Below are 18,152 nucleotides of genomic sequence, written 5' to 3'. Positions count from 1 at the left end.
AACCAAATGTGGGGGGATGCCCGGGTGGCTCAGTGGTTGAGTGTCTGCCTTTGGCTCAAGGCGTGATCCTGGAGTCCCGGGATCGAGTCCTGCATTGGGCTCTCCGCAGGGGGCCTGCTTCTCCCTCTGCCTGTGTCTCTGCCTCTCTCACTGTGTGTCTCTCATGAATAAATAAATAAAGTATTAAAAAAATAAACCAAATGTGGGTATATCATGGCTAGTAATATATCTCTCTGAATTTGAAGGATAAATCAGAAGACTTAAGACTGAATAGACTGTTTTCTACCTTGAGTTCTCTAGGCTTCTGAATACTTGGGTTATGTGGTAGAAAAGTCTGAGAAACAGTGTTTTGTTATATACCACTGTCTCGGTGTGTCCATCCTCTTATAACCATGTAAGAGATGGACAGTACTGATGGTGTTCACATCGATCTTTCCAGACCCTAGCATAGTGAGTGGCATGTAATGGGGGTGGGGAGAGTGGTGACCAGTATTTTTTGGTCAGATGTCTGTGGTATAGGAAAATCTGAGCACTTCAGGTTACATATAGGTAATTACTCAAAATGTCTGATTCTACAGTGCTTTATGAGATATGTAAATGGGCCTTAGGTAATAAATCATTTAAACTCCAGGTTAGACAGAAATTTTGAAAAAAAATTTTAAAGATTTTATTTATTCATGAGAGACAGAGAGAGAGAGAGAGAGAGGCAGAGACACAGGCAGAGGGATAAGCAGGCCCCATCCAGGGAGCCTGACGCGGGACTTGATCCTGGGTCTCCAGGATCACACCCTGAGCTGAAGGCTGCACTAAACCACTGAGCCACCCGGGCTGCCCGGAACTTTGAAATTAGGAGAAACGTGGCTAGGAATCTAGATAGTGCTAGGCTGGCTCTGGTAAAAATCTTAAACTAATAGACATCCTTCTCTATTACTAATCTTAAGGCCTCTTTGAAAACGAATATTTTAAAACCTTAACTGGAAGGACCTAAGATGGCAGAGTAGTAAGAGGACCCTAGGCTTGCCTCTTCCCTCGAATACAGCGAGATAAACATCAGATCATTACCAAATCAAAATTAAATACCCAAGAAATTGTCTGAGGACTGACAGAGCAAACTACACAATGAGAGGGAAAGAGGCTACAACATGGAAAAAGGAGGTATGGAGATGTGATTTAGGGAAGAAACTGATCACAGATGCTGCAGAGGGCAGGGAGCCCTGATCATGGAGGGGGAAGGGGGGAAGAGAGAGAGAGACATGCAGGAGGTCACACAAGGAAATACTTTCCCAAAATGGGAAAGCTAGAGCAGCTGATTTTTGTGAATTTTTACAACCAGTGAGGCTCAAAGATTGGAGTTTTAGAGGTCTGCGGCATGAGTGGTATGGAGCCCTGAGGGCACTGCAGTGCTCCTGTGGAGGAGGCAGTTAATCAGGGGCAGAGAGTGCAATCTGAGGATCCCCTGGGATGCACTGAAAGAGACAGTTCCCCCTTCTTGGAACATATCTGGGAGAATTGGAGTTGGCATTGCCTCTCTGGGGACAGAAGAGCCAGCAGGCACCATTACCTCCTCTGCTCCTCAGCATAGGTACAGAGGGTGGCCAACTTGGACACTGGTTCTTTGTTGTGCTTTATTCCAAATTCCACACCCCTGCACTTTTGTGCAACTGCCCTTCTGGGACAAACCTGAATCAGTCCCAGTACAGCAAGACCCTTCCCTAATGGACCAGTGAGGGGGGGGGCATACCATGCCAGATCCCAAAAGTTTAGAGCTTTAAAACATAGCCAGCCTGCCTGGGATAGAACACAGGTGCACTGAGCTGCTGGGTGGGAAGATGGCCCAGACACAGACAGGTAAGGGACATCTGGGACACACGAGGGAAGATTGTTCACTCTTCTGGGAGGGCTTTCCAGACAGCAATGAGTGCAAACTCCCCTCTCCATGGACAAGGCAGGGGGTTGGTGCCATTTTTCTCCCCTACTCCTCAGCACAGACTAACTGCAATAAACAGCACAGTGCCAACAATGGCAGCCTAAGCCACTTACACCAAGTTCCACCCCCCTGCACTCTGCAAGTGCTGCTTTTCTCAGGTAAGTTTGCCTAAGAACCAGAGTAGTGGGCCCCTCCCCCAGAAGATCATCATAAACCCCCGGCATGTAACAAATCTACTGCTGATAGAGTTCTGCAAAGCTTCAAGTCTAGTGGAAATAGCATCAGGTCTCTTTTAACAAGCAGACAGACCAGAGCACACCTCGTTAAAACCCACCACATTCTGGCCAAGGTCTGAACACTCCCTGCTGCAGGCAAGGAGAAACTCTGCAGAGGACTGACCTGAGGGAAAGAGCAGCCAAAACACAGCATTAGAGTGTATACAGCATATACCAGAGACACTTCCTGAAATGCAGACCCTAGACATCTTCTTTGTAAAACCATTATTCTCAGGAGCAGGAAACAGAACAGGCTTTCCTAACACACAGAGGAGAGACACCTAGACATAATGCCAAGATGGAGGAATTTATCCCCAAAGAAAGAACAAGAAAAGGTCATGGCCAGGGATCTAATCAAAACAGATACAGGCAATATGCCTGATTCATAATTTAAAGCAAAAGTCATAAGGATACTAGCTGGGCTTGAGAAAAGCATAGAGGACACCAGGGAGTCCTTTACCACAGAGACAAAAGGCCTAAAAACTAGTCAAGCCGAAATAAAAAATGCTATAACCAAGTTGCAAAACCAACCACATGTAGTGACCATAAGGATGGAAGAAGCAGAGGAATGAATAAGTGGTATAGAAGATTAAATTATGAAAAACAAGCTTAAAAGAAGAAGGAAGAAAAATATTGGATCACAAATGCAGACTTAGGGAATGTAGTGACTCCATAAAGCATAATAACATTCATATCATAGGTGTCATAGAGGAAGAAGAGGGGGAAAAAGGGATAGAGGGTTTATAGCTGAAAGCTTACCTAACCTGGGGAAGGAAACAGAAACAGATATCCAAATCCAGGAGGCACAGAGAACTCCCAGAAAAGCCAACAAAAGCAGGCTAACACCAAGATATATTGTAGTTAAATTTGCAAAATATAAAGAAAAAAATTCCTAAGAGCAGCAAGACAAAAGAAGTCCCTAACTTACAAGGAAAGACAAATAGGGTTAGCAGCAGATCTATCCACAGAAACTTGGCAGGCCAGAAGACAGTGATATATTCAACATACTGAATGGGAAAAATATGTAGATAAGAATACTCTATCCAGCAAGGCTGTCATTCAGAACAGGAGAGATAGTTTCCTAGACAAAAACTAAAGGAGTTTGTGAACACTAGCTAGTCCTCCAAGAAATATTAAAGGGGATTCTTTGAGTGGGAAAGAAAGACTAAAAGTGACAAAATCTAGAAAGAAAAAGAAAGTCTTCAAAAATGACAAAACAAGTAATAAAATGGAACTAAATTCATATAATCACTCTGAATGTAAATGGACTAAAGGTACTATATCATTACTATATCATAATAAAAAGATCTATCCAACAAGACCTAACAATTATAAATATTTATGCCCCCAACTTAGGAGCACCCAAATATGAATAACAAACATAAAGGAATTTATTGATAATAATACAATAATAGTAGAGGACTTTAACACCTTACTTACATCAACAGATAGATAATATAAGCAGAAAAACAACAAGGAAATAGTGGCTTTGAATGACACACTGGACCAGATGGATTTAACAGATATGTTCAGAACATTCCATCCTAAAGCAGCAGATTACACATTCTTTTCAAGTGTACATGGGACATTCTCCAGAATAGATCACAAACTGGGTCACAAATCAGCCCTCAGCAAGTACAAAATGATTGAGATCATACCATGCTTATTTCCCAACCACAGCCCTATGAAACGCTAAGTCAACCACAAGAAAAAATTTAGAAAGACCACAAATACATGGAGGTTGAAGAACATCCTACTAAAAAATGAATGGGCCAAACAGGAAATTAAAGAAGAATTTTTTAAAATATGTGGAAACAAATGATAATGAAAACACAAAAGTCCACAACTTTGGGGATGCAGCAAATCAGTCTTAAGAGGGAGGTATGTAGCAATACAGGCCTCCTCAAGAAGCAAAAAAAAAAAAAAAAAAAAAAATCTCAAATATGTAACCTAACCTTACACATAAAGGAGCTAGAAAAAGAATACAAATGAAGCCTAAAGCCTGCAGAAGAAGGGAAATTATTAAGATTAGAGAAAAATAAAGGATATAAAAACACACACACACACACAAAAAAAACCCAGTAGAACAGATTGATGAAACTAGGAGCTGGTTCTTTGAAAGAATTAATAAAATTAACAAACCCCTAGCCAGACTTACCAAAAAAGAAAAGAGAAAGGACCTAAATACAATCACAAATGAGAGAGGAGAGATCACAACTAACACCATAGAAATACAATTACAAGAGTATATTATGAAAAATTATATGCCAACAAATTGGGCAATCAGGAAGAAATGGATAAATTCCTAGAAACATGAACTACCAGCACTAAAACAGAAAGAAGCACAAAACTTGAACAGACTGATAACCAGCAAAAAATTGAATCAGTAATCAGAAATCTCTCAACAAACAAGAGTCCAGGGCTAGATGGCTTCCCAGGGAAATTCTACCAAACATTTAAAGAATTACTACCTATTCTTCTTAAACTGTTCCAAAAAAATAGAAATGGAAGGAAACTTCCAAACTCATTCTACAAGGTCAGCATTACTTTGATTTCATAAACCAGATGAAGACCTCACTAAAGAAGTTAATTACAAGGCAATATCCCTGATGAACATAGATGCAAAAATTCTCAATGAGATACTTGCAAATCAAATCCAACAGTACATTGAAAGAATCATTCACCATGATCAAGTGAGATTTATTTCTAGGCTACAAGCGTGGTTCAGTATTTGCAAGACAATCACTGTGATATACCACATCAGTAAAATAAAGGATAAGAACCACATGATGCTCTCAATAAGTGCAGAAAAAGCATTTAATGAAGTACAACATCCACTTTTCATTAAAACCCTCAATAAAGTAGGAAGAGAGGGAATATACCTTAAGATCATAAGGACCATATACAAAAGACCCACAGCTAATACCATCCTCAATGGGGAGAAACTGAAAACTTTTCCTCTAAGGCCAGGAAAAAGACAGGGATGTCCACTCTCACCATTGTCATTTAACCTAGTACTGGAAGCCCAGGTCTCAGCAATCAGACAACAACAACAAAAAAAATAAAAGACAGCCAAGGAAGGAAGAAGTCAGACTGTCACTATTTGCAGATGACATGATATTTCATGTAGAAACCCAAAAGACTCCCAACAAAAAACTGCTAGAACTGATACCTGAATTCAGTAAAGTCTCAGGATACAAAATCAACATACAGAAACCTATTGCATTTCTGTACACTATAAAGAAGTGGCAGAAAGAGCAGTCCTGAATCGATCCCATTTACATTTGCACCAAAACCCATAAGATACCTAGGAATAAACCCCAACCAAAGAGGTAAAATATTTGTACTCTGATATAGAACGCTGACAAAAGAAATTGAAGAGGACATAAAGAAGTGGAAAAACATTCTATGCTCATGGATTGGAAGAGCAGATATTAAAATGTCTATACTACCCAAAGTAACGTATACATTTAATGCAGTTCTTAACCAAAATGCCACCAGCATTTCTCACAGAGCTAGAACAAACAATCCTAAAATTTGTATGGAACCACAGAAGACCCCAAATAGCCAAAGCAATCCTAAAAAAGAAAAGCAAAGTTGGAGGCATCACAATTCGAGATTTCAAGGTATATATTACAAAGCTATAGACACCGAGATAGTATGGTACTTGCACAAAAACAGACAAAACAGATCAATGGAATAGAATAGAAAATCCAGAGATGGACCCACAACTATGTGGTCAACTAATACTCTTCAACAAGCAGAAAATAATATCCAATGGGAAAAAGACAGACTCTTCAACAAATGGTGCTGGGAAAATTGGACAGCAACATGCAAGAGAATGAAACTGGTTCACTTCCTTTTATCATATGCAAAAATAAATTCAAAATGCATGAAAGACCGAAATGTGGGACAGGAAACCATCAAAATCCTAGAGAACACAGTTGGCAACCTCTTTGACCTTGGCCCTAGCAACTTCTTGCTAGACTTGTCTTCAAAGGCAATGGAAACAGAAGGAAAAATGAACTTTTGGGACTTCATCAAGATAAAAAGCTTTTGCCCAATAAAGGAAACAGTCAACAAAACTACGACAACCTTTTGAATGGGAGAAGATATTTGCAAATGACTTATCTGATAAAGGGTTAGTATCTAAAATCTATAAAGAACTTATAAAACTCAGCACCTCAAAAACAATCCAGTTAAGAAATAGGCAGAAGACTTGAAAGGACATTTTTCCAAAGAAGACATCCAGATGGCTAACAGACATATGAATAGATGCTCAACATCATTCATCATCAGGGAAATACAAATCAAAACTACAATGAGATATCACCTCACACCTGTCAGGAGGACTAAAATTAACAACACAGGAAATGAGGATGTGGAGAAAGGGGAACCAACCTTCTTAGACTATTGGTGGGAATGCAAACTGGTGCAGCCACTCTGGAAAACAGTATGGAGGTTCCTCAAAAAGTTAAAAATAGAACTGCTCTGTTATCCAGCAGTTGCACTACTAGGTATTTATCCAAAGGATACAAAAATACTGATTCAAAGGGACACATGCACCCTGATGTTTATAGCAGCATTATCAACAATACCAAATTTTGGGAGGAGCTCAAATGTCTGTCAACTGACAAATAGATAAAGAAGATATATATATATATATATATATATATATACACACACACACACACACACACACACACACACATACACACACACACACATACATACATACATACCATGGAATAATATTACTCAGCCGTTAAAAAGAGTGAAACCTTGCCATTTGCAATGATGTGGATGGAGCTAGAGAGTATTATGCTAAGTGAGAAAAGTCAGAGGAAGATATACCGTATGATTTCATTCATATGTGTAATTAAAGAACAAAACAAATGAGCATGGTTGTGGGGGGAGAAAAAGAGAGAGGGAAGCAAACCATAACAAGGAACCTTAACTATAGAGAACAAACTGAGGGTTGCTGGAGAGAAGGTAGGTGGGGGTTGGGCTAGAATTGTAATGAGCACTGGCTATTCTGTGTAAGTAGTGAATCACTCATTTCTACTCCTGAAACTAATATTACACTATATGTTAACTAAATGTAATTTATTTATTTTTTTTTAACTAAATGTAATTTAAATAAAAACCTGAAACAAAATAAATAAATGAATAGATTTTTTGATCATAAATAAATAAACATTACCATGACTTCTGTAACGGTCTTAAGAATTGATATATTTACCTAATCTTCCCATCACGTTTGTTCAGATCCAAACCAAACATAGCTATTGAAGGAAAGGCAATAGAAATGTATCCCATTCGTAGAGTAGTTTTATTTTAAATGGAGAGAATCCAGAAAATACAATGCTAAAGTGCAGAGCAACTGACAGCACAATGTTATTTGGTAACCAAGTAATGTTCTATTTTGATGGAATGATAGATCAGAGCCCATCTGCAAAGGAACAGGTTATAGTTATAGAAATGCTTAATGTATTATAATTGACAATAGTAGAAAGATTAGATTATTCTAAAAACAACTGCAGGAGTAACATTTCTGGGAAGATGGAATAGATGTTTTTTTCCCTATTCTTCCCACTACTAAAAACCCCAGGCTTTATATGTAAAACAAACCTAAGAGGACTCGGGGTGCTCCGTCAGTTTAAGCATCCAGCTCTTGATCCCAGCTCAGTGCTTGATCTCAGGGTTGTGACTTCAAACCCTGCATTGGGCCCCATGCTAGACATGGACTCTAAAAGGTAGAGAGAAGAAGACTGACTGGCTAGAGGCCTTGTGACCCAAGGAAGAACATGATGATGAGTTTCTTTTTCTTGGAATTTGTTTTTGCCTCATATATCCAAACTTGAGCTGAAGAAGCCTGCAACCTGGAAATGCAAACAGGCACATTCAGAATTTAGAGTTCTTAACAAATGTGTGCTCTCTCTAGCCGTAGGACCAGGAAAGGGGAAGCATAGCAAGACAAAAAGTGTTAGACTCTAATTACTCCTACTTTAACCAAACACTACAGAAGAAACTGTGGCCCCACCTTCACCCATGTGAGCAAAAGCCAGGTGGGAAGGTTAGACTTCCACCCTCACCAGGTAGTAATGAGATACCCCAGCCTATATGGTATCAGAGGCTAAATAGCCAAAACTTTAATCTCAACCAGGCAGTATCAAGACCCTCTCCTTTGCCATGTTAGTAGAAACCACATGGCAGTAAATAAGAAACACTTCTTCCCTCCCCCACAGGGGTGATATTAAAGGTGGACTTGTGGAGAGTTAGAATTTTCATCATCGTGTAGTATTGAGGCCCACCCCTCCATGGTGTCAGTGGACACCATGTGGAGAATGGCAGTATTCCAACTGCACCAGCCAGAGGGCAGTATTAGTGGAGGCCTAGTGGGGAGTCAGAATTCCCAACCCTGTTAAGGAATAATGAAGAATCACCACCTCCCCTCAGGTATTAAAGTGAAGACTAGTAGGAAACCTGGACTTCCACCTCCATTTGACAGTAATGAGTGGTACCTCCTCCTTCCTCTAGAGCAAGTCAGCAGAAGCCAGCTAATAAAAAAATAAAAATAAAAATAAATAAAAATAAAATTAAAATTAAAAAAATATTTAAAAAAGAAGCCAGCTAATATGAAAGGTTTAGCGAGATCCAGAGTCTCATAATACCCCAAATATCCAGATTTCAGTTAAAAATCACTCATCATACCAAGAACCAAGAAGATCTCAAATGAAAAATACAATAAATGTCAACAATGAGATGGCAGGTTTTAGAATATCTGATATATTTTAAAGCAGTCACCATAAAAATTCTTCACTTGAAATGCACTTGAAACAAATGAAAAAAATAGACTATCTCAGCAGAGACACAGAAAAGTCTCCTCAGGGCAGCCCTAGTGGCTCAGTGGTTTAGCGCCGCTTTCAGCCTGGGGTGGGATCCTGGAGACCCTGGGATCGAGTCCCATGTTGGGCTCCCTGCATGGAGCCTGCTTCTCCCTCTGCCTGTGTCTCTGCCTCTCTCTCTCTCTCTCTCTCTCTCTCTCTCTCTCTGTCTCTCATGCATAAATAAAATCTTAAAAAAAAAAAGTCTCCTCAAACAAATAGCAGATTTGAAGAATCAAGTAGAGAATTTTGAACTTAGACAATAAAAAAAGAAAAAAAAAGCTTCATTGGATGGGCTTAGCAGTAGACTGGATGGGACAGAGGAAAGAATCAGTGAACTAGAAAAAAAGACACAATGGTCAGTATTCAGACTAAAGTAGAGGATGCTACTACAGATCCTACAGGCATCAAAAAGATAATAAGGGCACTCTATAAGCAACTATACAGATGTATATTTGACAGCTTGTATATATAAACTACTTGCTCCAAAACATAACTTACCACATCTAACCCAATATGAAATAGTTTGAATAAGTGTCTGTTAAGGAGATTGACTTTGTAATTTTAAGGCTCCCAGAAAAGAAGTTTCCAGGCCCAGATAGTTTCACTGGAGAACTCCAGTGTTTAAAAAAGCCATTTGGCATCAGTTCTACACAATCTCTCCAGAAAATAAAAGAGAAGGAATTGAAGCTAGTATCACACTGATACCAAAACCAGACAAAGATAGTACAAAAAAGAAAACTACAGGCCAACAGGTGAATATTCTCCATGAATATAAATATAAAAATTCTTGGGATCCCTGGGTGGCGCAGCGGTTCGGCGCCTGCCTTTGGCCCAGGGCGCGATCCTGGAGACCCGGGATCGAGTCCCACATCGGGCTCCCGGTGCATGGAGCCTGCTTCTCCCTCTGCCTGTGTCTCTGCCTCTCTCTCTCTCTCTGTGACTATCATAAATAAACAGTAAAAAATAAAAATAAAAAAAAATTCTTAACAAAATACTAGCAAATGGAATTCATGTGTGTGTATATACATTCAAATATGTATGTATATTTTTATATAATGTGTATGTATGTGTATTTTTATACCATAACCAAGTAGGGTTTATTTCAGGGATGCAAGGCTAATTCAGTATTCCAAAATCAATATAATCTATCATACTAACAAATAAAAGACCTACATGATCAAATTAATAGAGAAAAAGTATTTAACAAAATTGAACACCCTTTCATTATTTTAAAAGAAACCTTCAGAAAAATAACTTAGAAACATATACAGAAAACTTACAAGCTAACATATTTAATGGTGAAGGACAATACTTTCCCCTTAAGATAAAAAACTAGTTAAGGAAGTTCACTGTCCATGCTAGAAGTTCTCGCCAGTTCAATAAGACAAGGAAAAGAAAAAGCACACAGATTAAAAAGGAAAAAATAAAATAGTCTATTTCAGATGATATGTTTGGCTACAAACAAAATCCCAAGGAATCCACACACAAAAAAAAGCCTCTTAGGACTAAGAAGTTCAGCAAGGTCACATGATATAAGATAAACATAAAAATCAATTATATTTCCTTGACAATCATTCATTATTAGAGAAATGCAAATCAAAACTACAGTGAGTTTATATATATGTACATATACACACATATGCATACATAATGGAATATTATTCATTCATAGAAACAATGAAATCTTGCCTTTTGCAATGACATGGATGGATCTAGAGAGTGTAATGCTAAAGGTAATAAGAGAAAAATGCTGTATGATTTCTTTGTTTTTAGGTTAAGGACTCGGATTATGAAAATGACTTTCAAAACCTTGTGTGGCTCCATCCTCATCTTTCTCTCTCTTTTTTCCTCTCTTAAACTTGGCCACTCTGGTTATTATCATATCCTGAAATACAGTGTGGTCTTTTCTGCCACTGTTCTTTTGAATATGCTTGTCTTTCTTTCTGAAATCTTTTTCTCTTTCTCATTAGTTAGCTCCTTCTCATTCTTCAGATCTCAGTTCAAGGGTTACTTTGGTCAGAAAAATTTTTTTCTAATTTCCTGGTAGGTTCTTCTGGTATACTATTTTGTGGAATTATCATCTTTCATGTGTGTCTTTTCCACTGACTTGCATGGGAACATTGGTTGTGTTTTTGTTCATTGCTGCATCCCCAGCTGCTACCTGACACATAGAGGTACACCAGTAAATGAGTGGCTAAATCCCTTGTCTTTACCTTCATCATCCATTGTTTTTAAGAGTGGTCAATACTTTTTGCCTTCTCTTTATTGTTACCCCGGAGTTCATCTTTCTCACTTCAATTCTGGACCATCACAGTAATTTCACAACCAGACTTTCTGCTTCTCGTCTTTTTTCACATTCTTCTTGTCTTCCACTTAATCATGTGATTTAATTCCTTAAGGCCTTTCCGTTGATAAAACAAATGGTCTCCTTAGCACACTAAGCTCTCCTAAGACTGACCCCCAAATACTCAGGTCCACACACTCCCTTTGTCCAGCAACACTCAACCTAACTTGGGTCTGATGACCATGCTTACTTTTCACATACTGTTCCTTTTGTTTGTATCTTTGAATTTTAGAGTTGATTGCCATCTTACTATGATCTATCACATCATCATGCCAAAGAGTTAAATGAATCTGCCAAGCTAACAGACAGTCTTCTTCCCAGGCTTCAAAAGAAGTAAAATCAATTTCATTAAGAAAGATTGACTCTTGCACTGACACTAATTTATGGCAAATATGAGGCAAAGCAAGTATCAGGAGTATTTCTTAGTATAATTATTAGCTAGAAATTACTATATTTCAGTTTAAAAGTACCATACCAACTAATATTTCAAATTATGTTCTCCTCAGCTGGGTATCCTGTGTGTGTGTGTGTGTGTGTGTGTGTGTGTATTCCACTTGTGAGCAATGTTTTCCATCCTGAAGATTAGTAGTAATTTAATCTAAGGGTGAATAGATTTTAATTTTTGTAAATTTTTCTTATTTCATGAGGCATAGAAACCCTGTTTTCTCTCTCCGTTTTGTCCTAGTAGTTCTTGCTCTATCCATGATATGTTGTATTGCTTCTCTATCTCATCACATTAAATTGGGATTTGAGATCATAATAGAGATGTTTCAAATTAGAAGGCCATTTGATAAAGTTGAGTCATGACCTTGCAGAGCGTTTCATAGAGAATCCACCAAATCTGATTCTGGTTTTCCTCTTTCTTTGTCCAGAAACTTAATCTTGTTTATGAGATTTAGGAAGACTAATTACCCAGGCTCATGGTGTATTGAAATTTAAGCCAGAATAGCTCTACTTAGGATGAGAATTATAAATGTGCACAGTCTGAATAGTTGTTCTCTCTATTTTTTCCCTATCAGGGATTCTATATGAAAAGCCACATATTTTTTGTTGAGTATAGATACAGACAGGAAACATGACAATAGTAAGATTAGAGAGAATAATCTATGAAAACCAGTTTAGACATAGAATCTCAAAAATATAACTCTACAAACTCCAAATCAACTAAACTTGTTCACTTTATAAGAACTTAATGAAAATACTGATATGTGATTTTTTTCTTCTGTTATAGGATCACTTTTTCTTTAAATATTCTCTTTAAAAGATTTAAATCACTCTGTAGATTTGGATTGTAGTGGTCAGCGTCCTTGTTGATAATGGCATGATAGTGGGTTCTTGCCTGGCAACCACACCCAGGTTGCTGCTCTCTGGCAACTGTGTTCCCTCCCTTCCCTGTCTCTTCTCCTCCCTTTCCTACCCAAGCCACCATAGGAAACTTTCTGTAGGCACTGTGACCCCATGACTCTGTTTCTGATCTGACATTTTACCCTCTCCAGTAGTCCTCTCAGTGTGGCATAGCTGTAGTTGGAGTGACTCTCCAATTGAGTCCAGACTTCAAAATTGCATAATTTGCAGAGAAATTGAGCAGAGTTGAGAGGCAAGGATGGATTGTGGGAAGTGGAATAGGTTATAATAGTAGCGTATCTTTGAAAATAATTAGAAGTGTTAGAGGAGTGCCTGGGTGGCTCAGTGGGTTGAACATCTGACTCATGATTTCAGCTCAGGTCATGATCTCAGGATTGTGAGATTGAGCCCTGCATTGGGCTCTGCATTAGGTGTGAAACCTATTTTAGATTCTCTCCCTCTCCCCTATCCCCTCACCTCAAGCTCATGCAAAAATTTTCTCTCTCTCTCAAAAAAAAAATACTAGTAAGTGTTAGAGATAATTCATTGTAACATTTTGGTTTGTGTTTGTGATATTTATGCATGTAAAATATGAGCAAAGCAAATTGGACTAAATTAAATTCTGCTAATTTTTTTAATTTATTTTTTTATTTTATTTTTTTAGTTGTAGACATTTTACTAGACAATAAATTTTAAAAAGATTTTTTAAATATATTTTTTATTGGAATTCTATATAAATTCTGCTAATTTTATCTTAGTGTTAGTCTCTCTGTAGCCACATAAATAATAATGCTTCTTAAGTGTTTTCTCTGTTTTATGTGGAGAGTTTCTTGGGTATTATTTTCCTATTTCTAAAATGTGTCAATATTTTTTTTATGCAGCTCTGAAAAATTGGTATTGCTGGCAGGTGGTAGTCTGGAGATCAGTGATGTAACTGAGGATGATGCAGGAACTTATTTTTGTATAGCTGATAATGGGAATGAGACAATTGAAGCTCAAGCAGAACTTACAGTACAAGGTATGTAAATATTTCCTGTATAAATAAATTCTGCGTGCTTTATGGGTTTGCTAAATAACATTAAAGTAGAAGAGACAATACAGTGTAGTAGTTAAAACGCTGAGCATTACACTAGATTGCTTAGGCTTAAAATCTGGGTCTTATATTTCCTAGGTATATAACTATAGGAAATTTACTTAAGCTCCCTGACCCTCATTTACCTCATCTGTAAAATGGAGATAATGAGTACTTACCCCATTGAGATTGTTTTTAAGATTAAAAGAGTTAATATTTGTAAAACTCCTAGAATATGTGACTAGAAAATGGTAAGAGTCCAGTTAATTATTGATATTATCTGTAGTGGTAGTAGTATGGGGAAGACTGTGTTCTGGGGAATCTGGAAAGTTAGTTCACTTTTCTTGTCTCAGGATGCTTTCTCACAGGGACTTCTTGTACTCTGACCTAGAACCATTTATCTTCTAAGCATTGGTGTTCCCTCCTTTCGGGAGAATAGATCGCCCAGGACAGAACGCACTGTGTCTCTCAGTGTATCTTGGTCATCTTTTTGATGATTTGATGATTTGTTCTTTCTTTTTAACTAATCCTGGTCATCACAGCATCTTCCCTTACAGGTTCTCTGATTTAGAAGTCAGAGAAAATGAACATTGCATAATCTCTTCTTTATCCCCATGTCCCTTGCTCTTCCTCCATATTGAAATGTACCCTCAGAAGAATATTTGCTATCTCTCCTATAATTTGTCTACACTCTCTTTTTATCTTTGTTTCAAATAAAAAATTTTAAGACCTTTCCTGTTATTTGCAGGAAAATTCAACATTGCTTGGATATGTAGAGGTATATTTTGGCTCATGATATTCATTATTACCTTGTCTCAAATTGTATTATATTTGATAGAATACTTTCTGATCTGTGGTTTAGAATTGTTTCATATTTTTTATGAAAGTTTGTTTCTCTTGGTTCACTGGTGGGTTTCAGAGTAGAAAGAATGATAGCCACATTTATACTTCCGATAGTCACCAAAGGACACTATATATACACATATATATTCTCTCAATAAATAAATAAAATTAAAAAAAATAAATTTGTTTGGGATATGAATTAGGGAATAGACTATTTGGGGTTCTTCTATGCTGGCAAAAGCACAGAATATTTATGTTCTCTGTGGCTATTTGTGGATAGATTCATAATCTCTGAAAATCAAAAGAGCAAGCCTTAGACTATAACTATTACAGTTAATTACATAACTATTGCCCCACTTGAGCTTAACCATTATTCTTGGCTAGGTGGAAGGTTGGCTATGACTAGTTGTAGAATGACCAATTTATTTCTTTGTGTGGGCAGAATCGTACAAATAAAATATTAGTGAACTCCATCTTATTTGGTCCCTGTGCTTCCCTTAGTATATCTTTTCTCTTTTTGTTTTTACCATTAGACAGATTCTTGGCCTAACACTCTCTTCCATTTCCTACCTGTGCCTCGGTTTCCTCCACTGTAAAGTGCCTTGTTATTAACCTCAGATGTGAGGCCTAGTGTCTGCCAGACATGTCAGTTGCATTTGTCCCTGTGGTGGTTTTTATTTATTGTATGGAATTAAGACTCTTCCTATTTATTAACTACATTTTTTTAGTTGTAATATAATACATACATCTTATAATTTGTACCTAATTCCATCTTATTTGTGCTTAGAGAAAATCCTCTTTAAATGAATACAGTCTAGAAAACTGAGGAAAGAACAAGAGTGAAGAAACCTAAATGTTAAAAATTACCACAAACCTTCTTTAATCAAAGCAGTATAGTATTGGCCCAAGAGGAGGCAACCAAAAGGAATAAAATCCAGCTGTTACAAGTAATAATGGAGCTTAAAAAGTCACAATTCAGTTCAGAGGGAAGAACGTTTATTTATTAAAGGGTATTGGTACAATAGATTTTCAAGCAGGAGAAAATAAAGCTGGATCCCTCTTTTCAAACCAAAGGTCAGAATGTGAAAAAGTGAAGAATATATGGGTTTAATGTTTGTATTATCTATGCTGGAAAAGACAGTCTCAGAAAGAACAGAAAAGAGCATGTCAAGAAAAACCAACAAATGTTGACAACATACACATTTTTTTACAAGTTATATAGAAGAGTTAAATAAAGGCTAAATGCAAGTGATAGACTAGGAAAAAATAGTCATAACACATAACTGAGAAAGAGTCAAAATCCTGAAAATAGAGTTTCCAGAAACTGATTATAAAAAAAGAAACAACCTAAGGAAAATTGATAAAGAATATGAACACGCAGGTCACAAAGAAGAGTTTATTAGCTGTTTGCATTTCTTTTTCTTTTTTTAAAAAGATTTTATTTATTTATTTATTCATGAGAGGCACAGAGAGAGGGAGAGGGAGAGGTGCAGACACAGGCAGAGGGAGAAGCAGGCTCCATGCAGGGAGCTTGATGTGGGACTCCATCCTGGGTCTCCAGGATCAGGCCCTGAGCTGAAGGCAGCGCTAAACTACCCTGAACCACCCTGGGCTGCCCCTGTTTGCATTTCTTTATCGGCAAATAGTCACTCATACTAGTAGTGAGAAAAATACAAGTTTAAAAGATACAATTTTCCCCAGTCATTGTATAAGCAAAAAAATTGAAAAGATTTTGATTTCCAGAGCATGTGGGATGGTGTTGAGAACTGAAAATTATTATTGATAACATCTTACCAGTATAGAATAGAGCAAAAGCATTACCTCCTCAGTACTAAATATTGTATTCTTCAGTGAAATTTAAGGTTGAAGTAGCTTTTTTGATACTTTTATTTTAGGGAACAACCAAATTCATTTGTTTACCATGTTTTATCAGCTGTCCATTCGATTCTTTCTCTTCCTTTCTAACCTCATGTGGGGAGGATGTGTAAGGTTCGAGGTTAGATCCTTTCATTTCTTGCCTGCTGTTGAAAAAACATCGTATCTACTAACTTTTCTATTTCTTTTTTTCTTTCTTAAGATTTTATTTATTCATGAGAGACACAGAGAGAGAGAGAGGCAGAGACATAGGCAGAGGGAGAAGCAGGCTCCCTGTGGGGAGCCCGGTGCGGGACTCGATCCCAGGACCCTGGGATCATGCCCTCAGCCAAAGGCAGATGCTCAACCACTGCGCCACCCAGGTGCCCTTAACTTGTCTATTTCTAATACAGTTTCACATCAGCTTGAGACTGATAGTAGTACATATGTGTTTGAGAGTGCTTGCCATGGCCTTTGATCTGCAGTAGAGGACTGGGGAGTTGTGGTGCCTAAAGACACCTAGAAGTCAGAAATATTGATGAGCAGAACTATTGAGTTTTTTTTTAAATTTACCCCAAAATTTATGCACAATGCTTTATAAATCCATGGTTGATGAAAAGTTAGAAAAAATAAATGTGTTTTCAAAGGTATGAAGGTAGGTTTGTTATATGTGTCCATCAAAGAATTAGGAAGTACTTATCATTACTCTTTAAATTAGATGCCCCAGGGTAAATTTATGGTAATACAATATTGTATTAATAAATTTTAACTTTTCATTTATCTGCTTGCATCTCATTTCTGAACTGGATTATGAGTGGTTGAAATTGAACAAAAGTTCTACACCATTGATATAGATAATAGTTTCTAGGCTGGTTTCCATTTCCTGTGAAACTGGTCCCAGCTGTTGACTCCTTCACCCAAGATCAGCTCTAAAGAAAATAGAGAAATGAGGGAAGTTGTGGGGAGATGAAGGGTCTTATGAATCTGTCTGTGTTTATGGGAGAGGGGAGCCTTGTGTTGGCGTGGTAGCTATAGCCTAGGTGTAGGACTGCTTGAGGAAGCAGTGAGAAAATAGATTGGAAGGCTCTTAAATTCTATTGTTATTTCTCACTGGTGTTGCCTTGAGATTGCCTTTCCGTGTTCTTTCACCACAGAAATGAGTAGCAGTGGCCCAGAGCTCCATGATTATTCAAAAGATCTGCTGGGACTCTGATGGCATGAATATAAATGAGTATGGCCTGACTAACTGCCCTTAGGGGATAACTACCTCTTTTTCTCAGCCCTTCCAAAGTCCCAGATTGGTAGGTTTCAACCTAGGAAGACTCTGTGCCCAGTGTTGTTTCTCCCTAAGAGTTCAAATGTGAAACCCTGACCAGAGGAAATGTCTGTGGAATGCCTGGCAGATTGGAGTAAACAATAGTAGTTCTGAGGTCCCTGGGGCTCTTTGCGCTGAGGCTTACTCGCCCCTCCGTTTCACCAGGTTAGATACAGTGAGGTCCCGTAACCATATATATTATTAGACAGTGACTGGTTCCCCCCCAAAAAAACAATTTACTGCCAAATTATTCACCTGAATAGTAGTTACTCTCAGAGAAAGACAAAT

At 37.8% G+C, this 18,152-nt stretch overlaps 1 protein-coding gene across 5 annotated transcripts in view; it reads left to right on the top strand.

Annotated features, from left to right (window-relative positions):
- The window catches only part of NEO1 (neogenin 1), a 234,807-nt gene that overhangs the window by 80,752 nt on the left and 135,903 nt on the right, over nucleotides 1-18,152 (top strand). For all 5 annotated transcript variants that reach the window (XM_072746003.1, XM_072746001.1, XM_072746002.1 and 2 more), the window contains exon 5: nucleotides 13,662-13,798. In XM_072746003.1, the coding sequence (XP_072602104.1) occupies nucleotides 13,662-13,798 (137 nt within the window). The remainder of the gene's footprint in view (nucleotides 1-13,661; nucleotides 13,799-18,152) is intronic.

Source organism: Vulpes vulpes, unplaced genomic scaffold (genome assembly GCF_048418805.1).
Source record: "Vulpes vulpes isolate BD-2025 unplaced genomic scaffold, VulVul3 u000000678, whole genome shotgun sequence".
Lineage (NCBI taxonomy): Eukaryota > Metazoa > Chordata > Mammalia > Carnivora > Canidae > Vulpes > Vulpes vulpes.
This window is presented reverse-complemented; position numbering and strand designations above follow the sequence as displayed.